Here is an 18,972-nt window from a genome sequence, read left to right as displayed (position 1 = left end):
AGAGAAACTCTTAGCAAAATTTCAAGACGTTGTATGAGGATCAAACATCTTTCCAGTCCTTTATGTTTAAAGCCAGCAGATAAATAAAACAATGGCATCCTGTCTAACACTACTACCAAAAATAATACTTCACCCATTGTTTTCTGTTATTATGGTACTATTTATTTAATTTAAACTGGGTAAAAACTGCAATTGATGTTAACTAGCTTATAAAAAGTTAAGTTATAAAAAAAGGTAATTAGGGAAAAACCAGAGATTTTCAGCTTTGGTTCAACTCTAATTCTCTAAAAATAGGCATGCTATCATCACTACTCTAGTAAAGCAAGAAACAATGATGCTGCAACCTAGTAAGTCACATCAATGACTATTTACCTTTTAAATTCAGGCAACTATGTAGCCTGTATTTTATGTATTACAAACAATAATTTAGCATATGCCTAATATTCATTCTTAAATCTTTTCATGTTATCATTTCCTAATAGTTAATTGTAGAAATTATTAGATGACCCCAGTAAGTGCAAAAATAACATCCACACTAAATCAGAATTTCATAATTATGTCAATGTTAGCGTGGATTAACACAACACATTGTATAAATTATTGCTTTAAAATTGTTGCATCATTCTAGTGAATCATATTGATTAATGATGAATAAGTTAAAAGACTGATCCTACTAATCACATGGATAGAAACAGCATCACACTGGCAATGGGAGACAATCTATATAAGAAAGTGTACCCATGTGGTTTGTTTAAGCTTTGAGAAAAGCTGTTATTATAAAAATATTATTACCAATGCATTTTTTTAAACAATTTCCAAAAAAGTAAAGTCTGATTTGGAACAGGTTGGTGGTGAGCTTAACCGTTCACTACATCACCAGACTGAGTCCTACCTTTGCTTGACAATACAGTAAAAAACTCAAATGCTTCCCAGAGAATATGCCATGAAATAGATAAGATTATTTAGCAAGCTGTAAGAATCTAGCAGTAGATGGTTTTGGTTTTTTTAATTTTGCAACACAGGTGAATCTATCAAAATATGAAAAGTCTGACTTTTTACACAGTCTTTTAGCTATTGTTTTAAAGAGATTTCGGTATAGTTTTTGAGCTCTCCTATTGTTCTCCTTACACTTTTAATTTTGTGAGAAAAAAATGACATTAATACACACTTACATTAATACTCCTATTCATCCTCTTCATGACATATAGTGGATTTACAGTTAGGAGATGGGATTGAGAACACATTTGAAAAGTGAAAAAAGAACTGTGTGCCAGTTTTCATTCCCTTTTTGTCTCTCCCTGTACAAATAAGTTTTCCCAGCTAAAGAGGTATCTATTTGTAATCTTTGAAAGTTTTAGTTTCACAAACATTTGTTTCATAAACACAAACAAAACAAAAAATTGGTTTGTGCTCAGGAAAAAAAAATTTCTTCAAATTAGATTTTATGATAAAAAGTCTTGAAAAAATTGACTTCTTGTACATTTATTAAATTATACTCTGAACTCTTCTTGTACTTTGCACAATTTTATGGAGAGTCAAGAAAACTATTATTAGTATTGTAGATTCTTATATCATTTAAAAACAGGAACCTAGATGAAAAGTTAAATAGTATTGTGGTTCTCCCATTTCTAGAAAAATAGTTCATTACCTTAAAATTGTGGAGCATAATGAGCAAGAGCATTTATTTCCATACTTATCTTTCATTTCACAGATTCAGTATATCATGGTTAACTAGCATATTGCTGTATCCACAGTACAGATGTAACATTTTTGGAGATTAATATAAAAACTGTAACTTGAGTCAATCAGAGTTGTCATGACACTGCATTGCTGAAGAGATACTGATATTTAGAGTATAGAGTGCTTAGATTCCTCTAGTGTCTGAAATTTGTGAATAAACTTCCATTCATTATCCAAGGAAACACAGAAACTGGAGACGAGAAAGTTCTCTTGGACCATCCCTTTCACTGCTTTCCAAACACAAGCCATTTAGCTGCAGTACATTAGTGTAATCTGATCAGTTTGAATAGTTAGTCGTTGGTCATGATGAAAAATTTTCTGCTGTATTAACAGCAAAAGCAATAAAAACTTCAAGGCTGAAGATTTTCTAGTCTTAGCTAAACCAAATGACTTTACCATACTCCTGCTATAGCTCAGTAGATGTTAATATTGAATATGACTTGTTTTGTGGCTAACTTCTACTTTTGCTGTGACCAAACAAATTCAGTTTCTGGTTGATTTTAAATTATGTTAGAGTGCCTTAAGATCCATATGGCAATAACAAATGGGTTCAGCTTATCAAAAAACTAGTCTGAGATAAGGCAAGTAAGCAATTAAGTCAACAGATAATATATCACAGGTTTGCTTTTCATGTAATATTTAACTCATAAAGCCCTTCTATGAAATAATGTCTGTAAGATGTTTTATATAAACAAAGCATTGGTAAACTTGTATGCATAATAATTCAAATTGCCACTATGGATAGAATTTGGAACCTAAGTAATTTGCAATTTACATTTAATTCTCCACCTACAGCTGTTAAATTGCAGATCATTGACTCCCACAGTTGGAGCATTTTCAGTAATCCCTATACTGACAATATTATAATCCCTATTGCATCCAGTTGGAGAACTAAACCAGCCAATGGAGAATCGGGTAAGTGCCAAATAATTTTTTTACTATATGATGCTGTTTTGCAAGGTTTGAAAATATATTTATGCTCTGTAAGGTGAAATAATAAAACTTTCAATCTGTAGGTTTTGGAAATCAACTTTGCAAAACTGTGCAATACAGTAAATCAGATGGCACTTACCTGACCCTTGGCTGGAGCTCTGCCCCTATATCATCCCACTGCGAATGTGAAGCCAGAAGTATCGTACATGTTAGGATACCTCTAGGAATGCAAATCTGGAATCAGTGACTTTTGAGGGATCTGAGAAGGGGAAGAAAGGAAATTTTCAGTTCACTTTATGGAAAGCCTTTGCTGCAGCTACTTGGGCAGTAGGTGATCAAAACTTTAGTAAGTGTGCTTTCACACAAAATGCATATATCAAGTCGTCTTTTAGTAGCACTTCATGAGTGATCTAGAGAGATTAGAATGATTGAAACTCAGGATCAAGGGAAATGTTGGGGGGTTGCCTTTTTTTTCTTAAATACATAGCGAACTAGGCTTTCACACAAAATGCATATATATCAAGTCATCTTTTAGTAGCACTTCATGAGTGGGCTAGAGAGATTAGAATGATAAAAGTTCAGGGTCAAGGGAAATGTTGGGCGGATTGCCTTTTTTTTTCTTAAATACATATTGAAGTAGGCTTAAAGAAAAGTGTGGTGGTAGCAACATAGACTGAAACCTGTTCCAATATTATCCCTTATACTTACAAGTTAGGAAGAGAATATTGAAATGTATACCTTGTATCATCCAAGTGGGAGCTAATCCCAGTTGGGGATCCTCTTGAATCTGATGAATATTTGTAAACCACCAGTAGGCAGTGTTTGCAAAGCTGTACTATTTGTTGGCAACACTGGAGTTGCTCAGGAGTCACCACCTCTGTGCTTTTACTGAATATGGTTTCCCAAGAACTCCTGTTAGGGAAAAAGACACGACTTCATGTTTTCTGTCGCAAATTGCAATCTCAGAGCTTTACTGCTTTATATCAGATTTAACAATAGAGGAACAAGAGAAAAAGCATGACCTTGCCTGTTTACAGGAAAGCTCTATATTATTGTAACACAAGTGCTGGCAGATGCTGAGTCTAAAACACAAATTAAGAAGTTAATCTTCATATGTGAAATGTCCAGAACCATTTTTCACTTGGTTTGTTCCCTAAAGCGTTTATAGGACCATTACTTAGGTTTAGCACATAAAGATTTACTGTCACATAATTGTATATGTGTCTTACAACAGGAATAACAAAAAACACTTATTATTTTTAACAGGCTACCACCTGAATGTGAATGTGATATGGTATTAAAGGAATTAATAAAAGTAATAAATTCTTTCTAAATCTCTACACAGCATAATAATATTCTTCTAATTTAAGTACATGAAACTAAGAAACAAATATGAAATTAATTTATAGGAGAGCAGTATGTACTCCGCTTCCTTATCCAAATAATCATAGAAGGAGAGTTCCTCAATCTAGTCATTCAAATACTCTTATTATTCTGTCTGGTCATATAGGGTTGGTCTCCTACAAGTAAGTGCAGCTTGCAAAGTGTATCCATAGAAGCATTCCTTTTTGAAATGCAGACCATCGTGCTTTTGTTTTCTTAAAAAGCCAATTCTCTTTCCAGAGAAAACCAAACCCTACCATACCAATATAAACCAGGTATCTTTTACCACAGAAGACAATAGTTCTTTGCATACACCTCAACACTCCTGTTTGTGCAAAATTCTGACCTGATTACAGATCATTACATCTGTTTTCAAGGCAACATGGTCCCTGTGAAGACTTGGTTTTGGTCAAAATATTATCCAGTAGCACAGAAGGTTTGTAAGCTTGAGGGGTTTTGTTTGTTTATGAAAGAAGCACTTCATAGAGCGAGGAAAATTTGCTGCATCTGGCTTCAACACAGCATCCAGGATGATTTAGCCTTGTCCACTGAGATCAGCAGTAGATTTCACAATGCTGGTGTAAGAAGTTTCTCCTTAAAACAACATCAAAGAACCAGCAAGCTTACTTCTGCCTAGTGAGATTTTTAAAATTATGCTGTATTAGGATGGAATTATGAACATTAATGACTAAAAGATAAGCTGTATGTATAGCTAACTGATTTTTCAGCCTGGCTTCTCAGTCTAGATGGTATGTTCCAGCTGAAACTGTTCAGTCCTACAGAATTTCCACACTGCACACATAATTTTCAAGTGACATGATTTCAGGACAAATTCAAGGACAAAATTTCTCCTTTATTATTATCCATGTAATGAATTGTTTAAGAAATATTGTTTATAAGCCATCAAAACTGTTTCACTTCATAAACTGAATTATTCTACTACTTCAGGAGCTACTATTTTCTTTAATATATTTTTCTCAATACTGTTTCCTGTCTGGGAACTGTCCACATGTATTTTCACATGGAAATTAATCTATTGTCTTCATTCTTTCCTCATGAAGTCACATGATGGTTGGTAGAAAGCAGCAAGATAAAGTTTTAAGTATTACATTCGTTCAACAGATTCACAGTGCTACACATAATTATATTCTAATTCAATCCATAAATCTCCAAAGTCCTGTGGAAGAAACTTTCCTGATAAATTCCTTATGTCTTGGGCTTTGAGGTCTGTGATCACTTTCCTGCAGTTAGGAGGGATTTTATTAGTGAAGAATAATACCTGGCCTGCTATAACTACGGCTGATTATGAACATAGTGGTATACAGTTGCCCCAATAACAAAAATTGAGATTTTGAAATATATATATGAATTTTAATGAGCTTCCATATAAACGTGCTGTGCAACCTCCTCCATTTGCTACACATATTCAGTTCATACTCCACTATACTGCAGTCAACAGGGATCAGAGTACTATTACCTAAGGAAGCTTAATTTGTTATGCTGTAAATTTAGTTTCCATACACTAGTAAGAAACCATGGAGTTCTCACCAGATCCAGAAAAAAGTAGTATGCTTGATTGTGCAATATTGTCGACTACATGTTACTCTTTTTATAACCATCTGAAGTCAACTGGTTCTACCAGCTTTCTCTTATTAATTTTGTTTATTATACAGTAAAACAAAGGTAGCTTTATGAAAGCATCTACATCACGATTATTTCACTGAGGTTTTCTTTGTTTCTTTGTTCATTCTTTTTGCTAAAATAGCATATGCCTAGCAGAGATCTAACCAGCAAGAGGAAACCTTAAGGCTATTAGCTCTGCTATTCTCCCAAGACATATATCTTACAAATAGTGAAAGTACTATACTCCTTAATATATTTTCATATACTCATGTTGTTTCTGAATTAGCACATTAATACCCCTTCCCATCCAAATTCTACACATGACCTATGTTTATTCCAATCTGTTCTTTAAAATGGCACAATGAACTCAAAGGAAGAGTCATGAGAAGTTGGCCTCTGCTACAGAGGTGCTGTCATGAGTTCCCTGTTGTGGATTACATGGCAAGAAGGATGCTTGTAACTGAATAAACATACTGGGAAGGTACAAACAGCCTTTCTGTTTTCTTCTGTGAATTCTGTGTTAAGTATATTACATGCAGACTGATCTCTACACATACTGGATATTTGTATATTACTTTTGCAGTATTTTTAGAATCTTTTACATAGCAACTCCTCTTACAAGGAATTGGATCTTTGTCAAAGAATTTAGCTCCACTTTGGAGTCAGCTGAGTTTTGTTCTGCATGAATGAAATCATTGCTAGATGAGAAATGCAACTCTTCACTGAACTCTTCTGCTGGCTTAAAGACTCTTCTCCCAAGCCAAGTAAGCAACAGAGTAGTTCAAAGGTTTTGAATAAAAACCATTCTTTTTAGAGAAAAAAAAACTAAAATGAAAATTTTCATGCATATTAGAAGATTTGCACATTAAAAGTAAAATTCAAAGTAATAATAGCATTATTAAAAGGGAAGGTAATTATAATATTCTATGACAACAAAAATTGAGCTTGGACTCAAGACTTCACACACCTCCGCTGGCATGAAGAAGGGACCCTGCAGATGCTGAGGATTATACAAAAAAAAAGCGTTTCAGATTGGAAACACAGAAATCTTTTCTCACCCTACTTTAACTTTTGGAGTGTGCTACATACCCAATACCTACCCCTAGCAAATCTTAAGGCTGACATTATCTGCATGTTCCCATGGCCCATCTCAGTGAAAAAAAATGTGAAGACTCCTAATGGCTTGCACAACAACAACAAGCCTTCAGCAATGACAAGATAATGATAAAAAAGCCCAAAAAACTGATGACCTTTTAGATACTCTCAGATCCCTCTTCTTGTTATCTATTTTGTTGGGAAACAATTAACTAGTGCATTACATGCATTCTCTACATATGACAAATGACTATATGTGAAGAACATATTGACCTGATTCCTTTGTACATACAATATCCATCAGCATACTACTGCATTTGTTGCAGTTCATTTTCAATAAACCTCTTAGAACACCTCATGCAAGCTAATCAAAACCCCTCCCATTCTTTATACATTGTATATACTTACAGAGAAAATGTCTTTTTGTATGCAATATATTTCATATTTAAACATTTGTATTCTTATTTTATGAAGAAATTGGGGGGGGGGGGGAGATTATATTGTACCTATGATCTGATCATCCAAACCTATCCTTACATGAATGCCTTTGATTTCAGGAATGTAGCGTTTGAAGTGTAGGATATTGAACTTCCAATATATGGCCTGATCTTTTTTTTCCCCATAGAAAACTTGTATTTGGTACTCAAACCACAAACATCTGCTTACCTCAGTGTGGACGTTTTCTATTCTGCATATACTCAAATTCTCACCAGTGTGGGAAACAGTGAATGTAATCAAGCACAGAAATTCAAACTCATTATTTGTAAATCACGGAACTGACATTGCATTTGGCATTGCATTTGGCATGAGATGTCAACTGCACTTGTGACTGAATTCTTCCCTTGTAAGTCTTGAGCTCAAATAGGTATGACAATGATTTCTGCTGATGGTAAGTCCACGTTTGACACTTACAGTGGTCTGGCCTCAGAATTGTGCACCATCTGATGAAACAGTTGCTCTAAATCTCAGATATTTTGAAAATTAGACTTTTTCCTTAGATTATTATATTTTAAAATACATTACTAAATGTCTGATTCCATTACTGAAACCGTTGGCCTAGATTATTAGATTTCTAATTATACTATATCTTTAGATGGTTTTAAAAAAAGTTCAATGTATTACAGCATTGTCTTGAATGAAAATGAGCAACAAAGTATGCCAGCATTGACTGTAATTGTGAAGTTATGAAGAAGACTAAGATAAGAAAAATAGGCTTACCCTGAATTACAGAAACAGTTCCATAAACCTTGACCATGGCTCCAAAGTAAGCGATTAAATACACGGTTAAAGAGACGGTACAGATGTAAATTTTCAATGTCTGGAGCCTTCCAGACATGCTGTAGAACTGCACGAACACTCGTCTTGACTATATCCAAAACCTAGGAAAAAGTATTCGAAGCAAATCAAAGCAAAGGCGTATTGCAAAACCTAAAACCAACTGTTCACTGATTCACTGCACACACACACACGCACATATGACTGCACAGCTATAAATTCCCACAGATGTCTATGTTTCATTTCTGTGTATTCATCAGCAAATGTTTATGATATGCTTTTTGTGTCAATAACATTTGCAAAGCCAAAACAAAATATTTTATTTTTATTACAGAAAAGTTCATTTCTATTTTTTTCAGTCTGTTCAATACTAGCTTATTTAAATGACAAAACAAGCTTAAAAAGAAACAAAATGGACACAACTAAAGACTAGAAGCAATGTAATTAACAACCCAAATACTATATATTTGAAGATTATCTCTTCTTCTTTTCCCATACCCTTTTAAAATACCATCCTGAAAAGCTACAAACTGCTTTTGGTTTAATGTCTGTTTAAGCTCAGTGTTACCTTAGATCAAACCATTTTACTTTACATTTCATGCAGGAAACAGCGTAGTGAAATCAATAAGTAAGAAAATAATCAGCAAGATATTTAAAACAGCAATGTTTATAGAAGTGCAAAGGACTTATTAGATGCAGACTACATTTAAATACAAGTGTGTAAAAATGTGGGTGGAGAAAACGCTAAGCTGCATTCAGTATAGCACTGAGAGTTTTACCCACTAAGTCTTAGCTACTCAGTCCACACACACACTTACAGGCAGTCACACATCCAACTCATCAAGAGTCCTCTTGGATACACCTTTGCACATCCCACTGAACTGGGACATGGAAGGTGGGATTCATCTTGCCTGCTTTTAAACACCTGTACATTCTCTTAAGTCAAGCCTCTAGGTTCTCTGCATAATCCTTGGAGAGAAACAGGCTCCAGAGTGCCTTGGCTTCTGTCTATTTAGATACTATCAATAAGACTGGGAGTAGTTTTGTGACCAAAGTAGTATTTAGGCCCCACACTGGCACTCTGAATAGTGTAAAATCTGTCCTAAAAAAAGCCTATGATGCATGTAACCTGTTAACAAAAAAGTCAGTTAAATCAACAAGATTTCCTGTAAAGGAGACACCCTTACTGCCTCTTTCACAAAACAGCATCTTCCAAAAAAACAGTCAGACTCAAGCGGGTGGCGAACCAATGGAGGTATTTGTTTATTTGGTACAAGAGGTTGCAAATTTGAAGGTACAATACTTTCCCAGGAAACTTTCAGATATGACTGAATCACACAGTGAAACATCTGACTCTCAAAAGGTGAAGGAGATATACCAGAACAGTGAAGTATGAAAGCATGGCATAGAACTGCAATTTTTTGGTCCTGCATAACAACCGGTTGTTTATAATCTGATTAGACGTGATGAAGGAAACAAAGCATAAATAAACAAAATGCTTGCAATAGCACAATGAAGCTGTGTAGTAAAGAGTAATGCTTAATGGGCAGAAAAATCTATAGATACCTAATAATGACAACCTCAATGATATATGTCATTTACATGTTATTTAAACTCTTTTTTGAAGACCTAGGATTAGTCTGCATGCATGGGTCTTTGTTGTGGTTTAACCCCAGCCAGCAGCTAAGCACCATGCAGCCGCTCATTCACTTCTCCCCACACAGTGGGATGGGGGAGAGAATCAGGAAAAAAAAGTAAAACTCATGGGTTGAGATAAAAACAGTTTAATAGGACAGAAAGGAAGAAACTAATAATGATAATAATAACAATAATAAAATGACAATAATAATAAAGGATTGGAATACACAAAACAAGTGATGTACAATGCAATTGCTCACCACTCGCCGACCAATGCCCAGTTAGTTCCCAAGCAGTGATCCGTGCCACCTCCATCCCACCCCAAACCAGCCAACTCCCCCCATTTTATATACTGGGGATGACATCACATAGTATGGAACACCCATTTGGCCAGTTTGGGTCAGCTGTCCTGGCTGTGTCCCCTCCCAACTTCTTGTGCCCCTCCAGCCTTCTTGCTGGCTGGGCATGAGAAGCTGAAAAATCCTTGACTTACTCTAAACATGACTTAGCAACAACTGAAAACATCAGTGTTACCAACATTCTTCTCATACTGAATCCAAAACATAACACTATACCAGCTACTAGAAAGAAATTAACCGTATCTCAGTGAAAACCAGGACAGTCTTGCACTAACTCCATGCACATAATAAGCCAGTGCAAATACGACGGTGTCCTCTCTATTGGGAATCTTTATGAATGCAGTATGAATGTCTAACACTAAAAACCACACCTGTGGTCTCTTCATCCCTAAAAGTGAGATAGAAAGAGTAGTAAATTATAACCTAAGAAAGGTGATCTTGTTTAGTGACTGCAGGAGCTAAACCCAGGTTTTGGACTACCACATGCTTGTGGAATGGGTCCAGATTTTCAGACATTCCCTTAGCAGCGTTAGCCTACTGTCTTAATGCATCTCAAGCAGCCTTTTCCTAGTATCTCGCCTGATTAAGGCTTTCCCACACAAATGGCCAGTAGCTGTGATTGTATACACCCGTTTGAACCAACTAAGTTCCTAGATTACATAAAGGATCAACCACACATTTCTTTGCAGTGTTACACTAATAGTAATTTATTTCCCTGTGTAAAACAGAACAATTCCACCCCGTATAGATTCTCTCACTAGTCCAAAAGACATGAACTAGGAACTATGATGCCAATGTAGAGCTTTTGCTTTTACTTTAGCACCTGGAGTTGAAGAAAACTAAGGACTGAACCTTGCATCCTAAAGCAAGCCGCAGACTGCCAGGTACTCTGGAAAAAAAAACTTTCTTGCTTTTTTTTTACTGTGTTGATATTGCCAATATGTCAGAGGGGGAAAAAGTCCCAGTTAATTGTTCTTAGTTTGCAAACATGGCCTCAATCATCCATTTAAGAAAAGACACAAGGCATTGCACAAGAGTTGGAACTTCATGAAACCTACATCCTCATTCTTCTAAGTAATTTCCCTAGTTTGCCTTCATCTTTCTGTTTACTTTAATTTACATCATTTACTTTAACATAACCAATTATCTAGGCATAACAGAACAAGATGTTATGAAAGAACGTATTCAAAACCCTCTGGTAACCATCAAAACACTTTTAAAGAAATTACGTAAAGTGATGAAGTGATGTACATGAAGCAGTCACAACTCCTTCCATGCAAAAGTCTCTTTTTTTTCTTAAAGTCTTGGGAGACTAAATTTCATTTTAGCGTGTATTGATTTCATCAGTTTACTCTCAACTTGCTTCTAAATGCCTAATGTACCTCTGCTGTAATGCAGGAATATTACACATTAAGAATATGAGCAGAAGTTTAATTTTTCTACATCACGTTGAATAATTGTTAAGCAAATATAGCTGTCAGGGATGAACATTGTGAAATCTAGTACATTGCCCAGGTATTTCATTCTTGCGTGTTAGAATTTCCCAGTAAGTATAGTGAAGGGGACTGAGTTTCTGTTTTGTATTTCACAAAGTTGCAGAAGGTACCTTTGAGACAGATTCCTTACTTGCATAAATATTATCCACCTTGAGCTTGCTTCTCCTTTACCCACCTCATTGGAATATAAAACATACTTCTTTCAAATTAACAAAAGCTTACACATTTAGCAGTCCTCAGCTGCAATGTCATTGTCAAAGTTAATCCGTTTTTATAAACTACCCTTCTAAGAATAACTATCTGATTGCTTGAAGGGATTGAGGTTAAAAGCAGTTTAAAAAAAAAAAGGCAAATCATTTCCAGTGCAAGCAAAGATGAAGGGCCCACTAGTGCTTCAGGAATTATAAGTCTCCTGAGTTGTAAAAGATATCCTCACAAGAAAAGCAAAGAAATCCACATTTCTGATTGTGCAGTTTTTGTTAATAATGACCTGGCATATCAACCTGTATCATCCTGACTTTGTACATGTGCCCTTGGTTTTATGTAACTGTCAGTCAAATAAAGGACAGAACTACCCTTTATTGTAGGCTTTCTAAAATAACACTTAAAGGAGAAAATTCTGCCTAGATTGAAAAGAAAGTAAAACAAAAAACAAAACAGACAGACACAGGTAAATTAAGCCAGATGGCCAAAAGGAGCTTAGGAAGGGCAATTTAAGAATGTATAGTAAATAGCCTCAGTCTGTCAAAGAGCAGATGTATCCCTTTCCCTGTGGTAATTCCTTCCCATAGTTTTGGGGCATGACCTATAGGGAAAGATTGAAGAAGACACCTTAACCAGTCTTGTGTGAAAGCCCTGTATCTCAGTTGCAATGATGGGCCCAATCTGGTGACTTCTTTCCACACTTGTGGCATCACAGATTAAAGAAAGCAATTCTAGCAGCATGTCCCCCACCAGTTCCAACTGTCCCAAAGATTCCTGCTGAGAAAATGAGATCTCCATTGCAGCAGCAGTGTGAATTTTGGGCCCTGTTATCTATGTATGTATGTATGTATGTATGTATGTATCTACCGACCCCTCCCTCCCTCCTAGCAGGTCTTCCTCCATATCACCATTTTCTACAAGCCCCCACTAAGACTCTGGTTTTGGGCAAAAGGCTACAACTGCCATATGCACAAAATAGAAAAGACCTATGTGCATGTATATTCGGACTACAGCACTCTTTCTTGTAAGTAAAAATAAGTAAGAGATCATTTTAAGCAAAGGATTATTCAGCAGAACAGCTACAGATATCAAACAAAAAAGGACACAATTTCAGCCAATGAAGTTGGTTGCTCTACTGATTCCTGTTAATGGCATAAGAAATAATTCTGCTAAATTATAGATCTGCGCTGCCATTTGACATGGTTTGAGAAGGATTTTGTTTAAATTACAGCCTCCTACATTTCCAAGTTCTTTTTCAGTTTGTTATGTCTAATGTAGTTTTAGAAAGCTGCGTGGACACATATTCCATTTAATATCTGAACTTAACTTGAATAGTCAAATATATTTCTATCGTATGACATCATATTAAATGGACACGTTTCCTTTGTCCAGTATGAAAATACAAGCATTTAATACAATATTCAATAAAATATAATTTGAAAGACTGAGGATAATACTGCTGATTTTATAGAAAGTAATTTGAGATAAGGATCTGAAATCATTCTTCCATTCTTCTATAACAATCTACCAAAGTTTTCCAATTATAATATTTATCATGTACGCAGCATTTTGATTGTTACTTTCTTTTATGGTCTATAAAAATAGATTGTGAAACTGAGACACACAGAGATTAAATGCCTGGACCTGATATGCTAATCCACATAATGTGTCAGTGACTGAGGCAGAGAAAGAGCCAAAATACTGGTTTAGGGGCACCAAAGTATTAATAATAGATATAATCTCTGATACATTAAGGAAAATAAATATTACACTGGGAATATGATTTTGAATGACATATGACATACAGATATGACTGACATAATACCATATGTCAGGTTTTAAACAGATTAAAAACTCTTCAGGTGCTACACAGAACTGTAGCTCCTGGATAGCAGATGAGTGAAGAGAGAATGATAAACAAATATAATTAGTCCTTTGCAAGACTAAATCAGTTAGTTGAACATTATAACAATGCCAATAATCTTTGCTTGGCAGGTCTATTTTTTATTCAGCATGATCCATTGTAATACTGTGGGTCAAAGATTCAAATAACCAAGTGCAATATCACTAACTCTAATGGAGTTTTAATATGCCTGGTCTGAAACTGCTGACTGGTTTATCCCTTATCAATCAAATCTGCTGAATCAATACACTTCTAAAAATGTTTGCTAAAAATTAGGTATGTAAGCACTAATCATTTATTTGTTTGCTTTTCTTTCAGCAGACTAATTTTTTAAGAAATTGTTTTTGAAATTATATTCCAGGATAATTATGCTTGTCTAAATATGGAGCGACATAATTTCCTGCAGTGGAATTAGTTCATATATATGTTAGTATTAATAGCATATTTTAGCATCTCAAGTCACTTCCAGCTACTGCTAAACACCAGTAGAAACACCGAGTCTACTTCAGATGATCTTCAGAAAATGAAATATGTTACTTACTTTTCGTTGCTTTACAGAATCCAGTTTTACCAACCAATAGGATGCCACTTTTGTTTTATGATACTTCCAATTATCCATAATCTGTAGGCATTGCAAAACACAAGATAAAAGAAATACACATAAAAACAACTGAAATCTGGCATTTAATTCATGAGCATTCCTAATGCTTAAAAAGCGTGAGCATCTAAAACACCTCTGTGAAAAGAAATTTTCTCTAAAAGAAATAGAAAAATATTTGCAAATTTATGTGGAGGAACATTTGCAAAGATGTGTGCAATCTTTCAGTTTAATCCTACCCTCTTTTCCAACTGATTCTGACAGTTGTACACTACAAAGCAGGTAGGAACTTGTCTTGACTGACTCAGCTCAGATTCCTTGAACACAGCAGTAAGTTCAATAATGCATAACTGTTAATCTATTTAAATAGTGAGATTTTTTGCTGCACAAAGGACATTAGACATACTTTGAAAACATCCTTTCTATAAATGATCATATATGAACTGCAATACTCTCCTTTTATGATGGCTAAGTGCTACCAAAATAGCCTGAGCTGTCATTCTGTTATTTTATCTTTCTATTCTATTCCAAACCTATGACAAGTTCTGCCTCACTGACAACTTACATACCATTATTTGTTTCCTTCCATGATGAAATATTATTTTCCATCAGAAATTGGTTAAGGCCAGACGAATTTATAAAAGAATTCTGCAATAAGTGCATTTATAACCATGCTAACACTGTATGAGAAAGCACCACTAGGTGGAGTGCGCGCGCGCGCACACACACACGCCCATATGTACAGAAATGCACACACACACATTTCTGAAAGAGAAAGTTTAATGAAGCATTTTATTTCTGCTTCTAAGATGAGAAACTCAGTATGCTAGTTATGAATGCGATCTTCCAAAATCACCCAAATCAACCATCAGTACAGAAGAATTCCATTCCACTGTGATGCAGTTGCACAGATTACTAGAGACAATCAACATTTTGAAAGCTGTGAGATACTGAAAGAGTTAAGGTCTCAAACATTGCGGTGGGCAAGTTCCGCTTAAAGACAAACCCTGCACAGCAAGGAACCAAGGTGAAAAGCCCATCAGCTCAGACATCAGCAACAGGAGGGGGAGGGCGCGCTGGAGGGTGCGCAGCTCCCTGTTCTGATAAGCTGTTCTGATACAAAGATCAAACAATGGCCGTGTCTGCAGGGAAGGAGAAGTTACTCCACAAACGACCCCCAAGCCCAAAGGCTCACAAACTGCTTATTAACCTGACGAGTTTGAGTGCCCGCCCGAAGGAGGGGCAAGGATGATAAAAGGACACAACCTGAAGCCCCAGGCGCGCAAGCCCACCGGGACTGGATCCTTCGGCTGACTGAACCAACGCTGGACCCAGGACCAGTGAAATCTTTCTTCCTTTTTCTCTCTCTGTCTTCTTCTCTCTTTCCTTTTCCACAATCCCTACACCTCATCCATTTCAAGATATAAACCACTGACCACATCTGAGACTAAGAGTGGATCCAGCCGCCCCTGGGCCCTTTGCTGAGGAGGAGTCTGGAAAGCCAGGGGGTCTGCTCTGAACCTCGTGACTCACAGGAGGGATCTCCTTGTTCCCTGAATTGATGTGTATGGTTACAGGGTTTACAGAAGTAGTCTGATGCCAATTCCTGTTGTGAGAAACCCTGCCACCTACTACCACGCCTCCCCAGTTCTGTTTGCTTCTGTCATGAATAAAATCTTTAACAGATCCTTTGGTGTCCTTTCACCTTAATTTAGCCCGAGGGAATTTCAAATTAAACAGGACTCCCTGGTCTGTCCAGTCTGGGTCATGACAAAAGCAAACAGAGCAAAGGACATTTCCAGACAGATAATGAATTAGATTAATTTTAACACACCATGGACTGTGGTTACTACATTAGAATACAGGTGTTAATTTAAATTACTAGATCCCTCCATATTTCTACTAGACTGAAAAAAGAACTCCTATCGTCTTTTTTTTTTCTTTTCCAAGCTGATGTTAGCTTCTTTGCACTAGATATTTAAAAGGGATTTAGATAGCATGTGTTTTCTGCTTATATATCTTAATATTAGGTGTTGCTTTTTAATTGCTCTTGAGATTGGGCATTGTTTCACGTGTTTTTCATACCAAATTATGAGGCTCAGGACAATGTTGGATGTAAGAAAGGGTAAGCTGACAGACTAGAAGAGCCAAAAAGAGTTTGACTGGTGTTCTTCACGACTAGCAGACTTTCAGTTTGCCTTGCAGCATACCATTCCGAGTTCTCTAGTATGCCTATTCGAGAGCAAGTTAAACATGTCAGGATCTGTACTAACAATATCAGATGAAATATGAATTGTAACATTCTTCTTAGCTTACTTAAAAGTTTGAACTTTCTCCACAATGAAAAACTCAATTTCCCTAACCTTCCTGATTGCTTCTCATACATTTTATAAAAACATAGGAATGTTTTCAGTGCTCTTTTAAGGTCAGAAAGTATGCAAAGCTCCAAGCTTTCGAAATCTTTTGAATTATCCTGAGTTTTGGAAGTTTTAAGGCCACAGAAGCTCATGAATCATAAATCGAGCTTCCTGCTTTCCTTCATTTTAGTGGCCTAAACAGTAGGTGTCTAGCCTGTTACTCTTGTTTCTTATTTATAGATACTTACATCTTCTATAATTAATTCTGATTCTTCATCTGTTTTTCCTGGGAACTTCATTCTCATGTCATTGATCATGAGAAGAGTCTCTTTAGTCAAAGCAACTTCTTGCTCTTTTGTTTTCTGTTGCATCAAAGACTCGCTCTAGAAAACAATACGAAGCAGAGGAAAAATTTCAGGCGTGTCATTAGATCACATTACAAAGATGTTTCCTTGACAAAAACAAATTCTAAATAGGGTGACATAAAATATATTATTAAAGTGTATAGACATATTATCTAATACATAACTAATATAGACACATATGCTTCATGTACACTAATGCATCACCATTACTTAATAGTTATGAAGAAATTCAAGAAAAACAGGTCAAATTTTCATTCTGTTTCAAACAAGCTTGCAAATATATATTCAATATTTCATTTAAAATATAAATTTGAAATTTAGATAACAGACTTTGAATTTAAATTCAACATAATGAAAAAAATTATTAGTCATAAAAAACTTCCTTTCGGTTCTTCACTGCAACAATTTAACAGAAACTGCTGATCATACATCATTGTGCCAAGATTTCAGGAAGCATTAAAAAGTAAGGACACTTTGCTCCTACTCTGGTTAGTGGGAGTTCTGACAGTGTCTTTGATTGTCCAGGATTTTGTTTAAAGTATCAGTGCTTTTTATACCAACACCAACTTGAACACCTACAGTATCTGCATAAGACCATCTCTGGAGGGTTTTTGGAATTTTCTTTAAATCCTGGACACTAGTTAGAAGTATTTCTCATCCTCTTTACTTTTGCATACTTTCACATTTGCAAGATTAAGTGGGCTTAGTTTTATGTTTTTTCAAGAGTGAAATTCAAAACTATGATACTTAAGGATATTTTTGATTAAGTAAGTGATAAATATTTTCAAGCATAACAAAATACTTTGCTATATGATATATAATAATGTGGCTGAAAAATAAGATAGCAAATATTTCCAAATCCACTTCTGTTTATAACTGCTATAATAACATGTTTGCAATTCCTAACTATAAATGGCTTATTCTAAACTTAGTTCCCATACCTTTACAACATTTGGATCTCAGCAGCCTCCAAAAATGACAACATACTGCTCTTTTCTTGCCCAAAGGATAGATAAACTAATACTTTATCAAACACAAATTATTTCTTCTTAGTAAGTTACAGTTTATCAATTTTAATTTTATTCTATCAGTAATATATAGTATGTTATTCTTAGTTGCAAAAATAATTATGAAGAGTTCCATTCACAATACAGTGCTAAATTATGAGTAGTTCTTATCCATTCTGCAAGTACTTTTATTCACATTATTTTAAGAAGCATGACCTAAGCTCTATCACCCAACATAATTGTTCTGCAAATCAAGATCATTTCTGTGGCGGAGCTTTCTCAATGAAAAAGAGAGCATGGTTTCTTACTAATGTTAATTTAAGTGAGTAGCCCATTTTTAATGTCAGATGGTAAGAGACTGGTTTTAATCTTTCAGTAATTTGTATTTGATATAAAGTTAATGTGAATAGAAAAATCTGTATTAGCCCTGTCTCATTAAACTCTCAGAGTACATCTTGAAGATAAAAGGGTACTTCTTAAACTTGAGATAGCTAATGTGATAAAAAATACTTTTAACACGTTGTGGCGAAGACACAATCTTAATGTCTTTCCAATTCTATTAGCTGACTTTAAAGATGGAAAAACATGTTAAGGAGTATTTCACAAGATGTCAGCACACAATTTTAAAAGGATTCTTTTTCATCATTTAGACAAAGCCTCACAGGCAAAACAGACCATGAGCATTCTACCAGATAAAAATTATGATTAGAGATGGTAAATACTATGAAGCAAGTTAATTAGCATTACAAAAGGATTTCTCACAAAGCTCACCACAATAGAGAAAAACTGCAAGTATGGGTTAAAAGTGCCAATTTGGTTTGCCCCATCTCCAGATGAATTATTTGGGTGATGAAATATATAGGTCAGACACCAAAGCATGAATGGAAACACACCGGCACCAGCACACAATACAATACTGAATGAGGCTGGGGACTGATCCCAGCAACACTGCCTAGGGATAAGTGGATATGTGGTCCATCATGCAAACACAAAAAA

The 18,972-nt window shown here is 35.4% G+C and overlaps 1 protein-coding gene across 10 annotated transcripts in view; it reads right to left on the bottom strand.

The window, feature by feature from the left end:
• TTLL7 (tubulin tyrosine ligase like 7) overlaps nucleotides 1–18,972 on the bottom strand; it is an 87,724-nt gene that overhangs the window by 7,920 nt on the left and 60,832 nt on the right. For 7 of the 10 annotated variants that reach the window (XM_075039132.1, XM_075039126.1, XM_075039129.1 and 4 more), the window contains 4 exons: nucleotides 16,853–16,987; nucleotides 14,191–14,271; nucleotides 7,993–8,153; nucleotides 3,412–3,585 (listed from right to left, as the gene is read on the bottom strand). In XM_075039132.1, the coding sequence (XP_074895233.1) occupies nucleotides 3,412–3,585; nucleotides 7,993–8,153; nucleotides 14,191–14,271; nucleotides 16,853–16,987 (551 nt within the window). Of the gene's footprint in view, nucleotides 1–2,812; nucleotides 2,933–3,411; nucleotides 3,586–7,992; nucleotides 8,154–14,190; nucleotides 14,272–16,852; nucleotides 16,988–18,972 lie in introns of all 10 variants that reach the window. The other 3 variants (XR_012652073.1, XM_075039131.1, XM_075039130.1) reach the window with 3 other exon arrangements.

Source organism: Buteo buteo, chromosome 10 (assembly GCF_964188355.1).
Source record: "Buteo buteo chromosome 10, bButBut1.hap1.1, whole genome shotgun sequence".
Classification (NCBI taxonomy): domain Eukaryota; kingdom Metazoa; phylum Chordata; class Aves; order Accipitriformes; family Accipitridae; genus Buteo; species Buteo buteo.
This window is presented reverse-complemented; position numbering and strand designations above follow the sequence as displayed.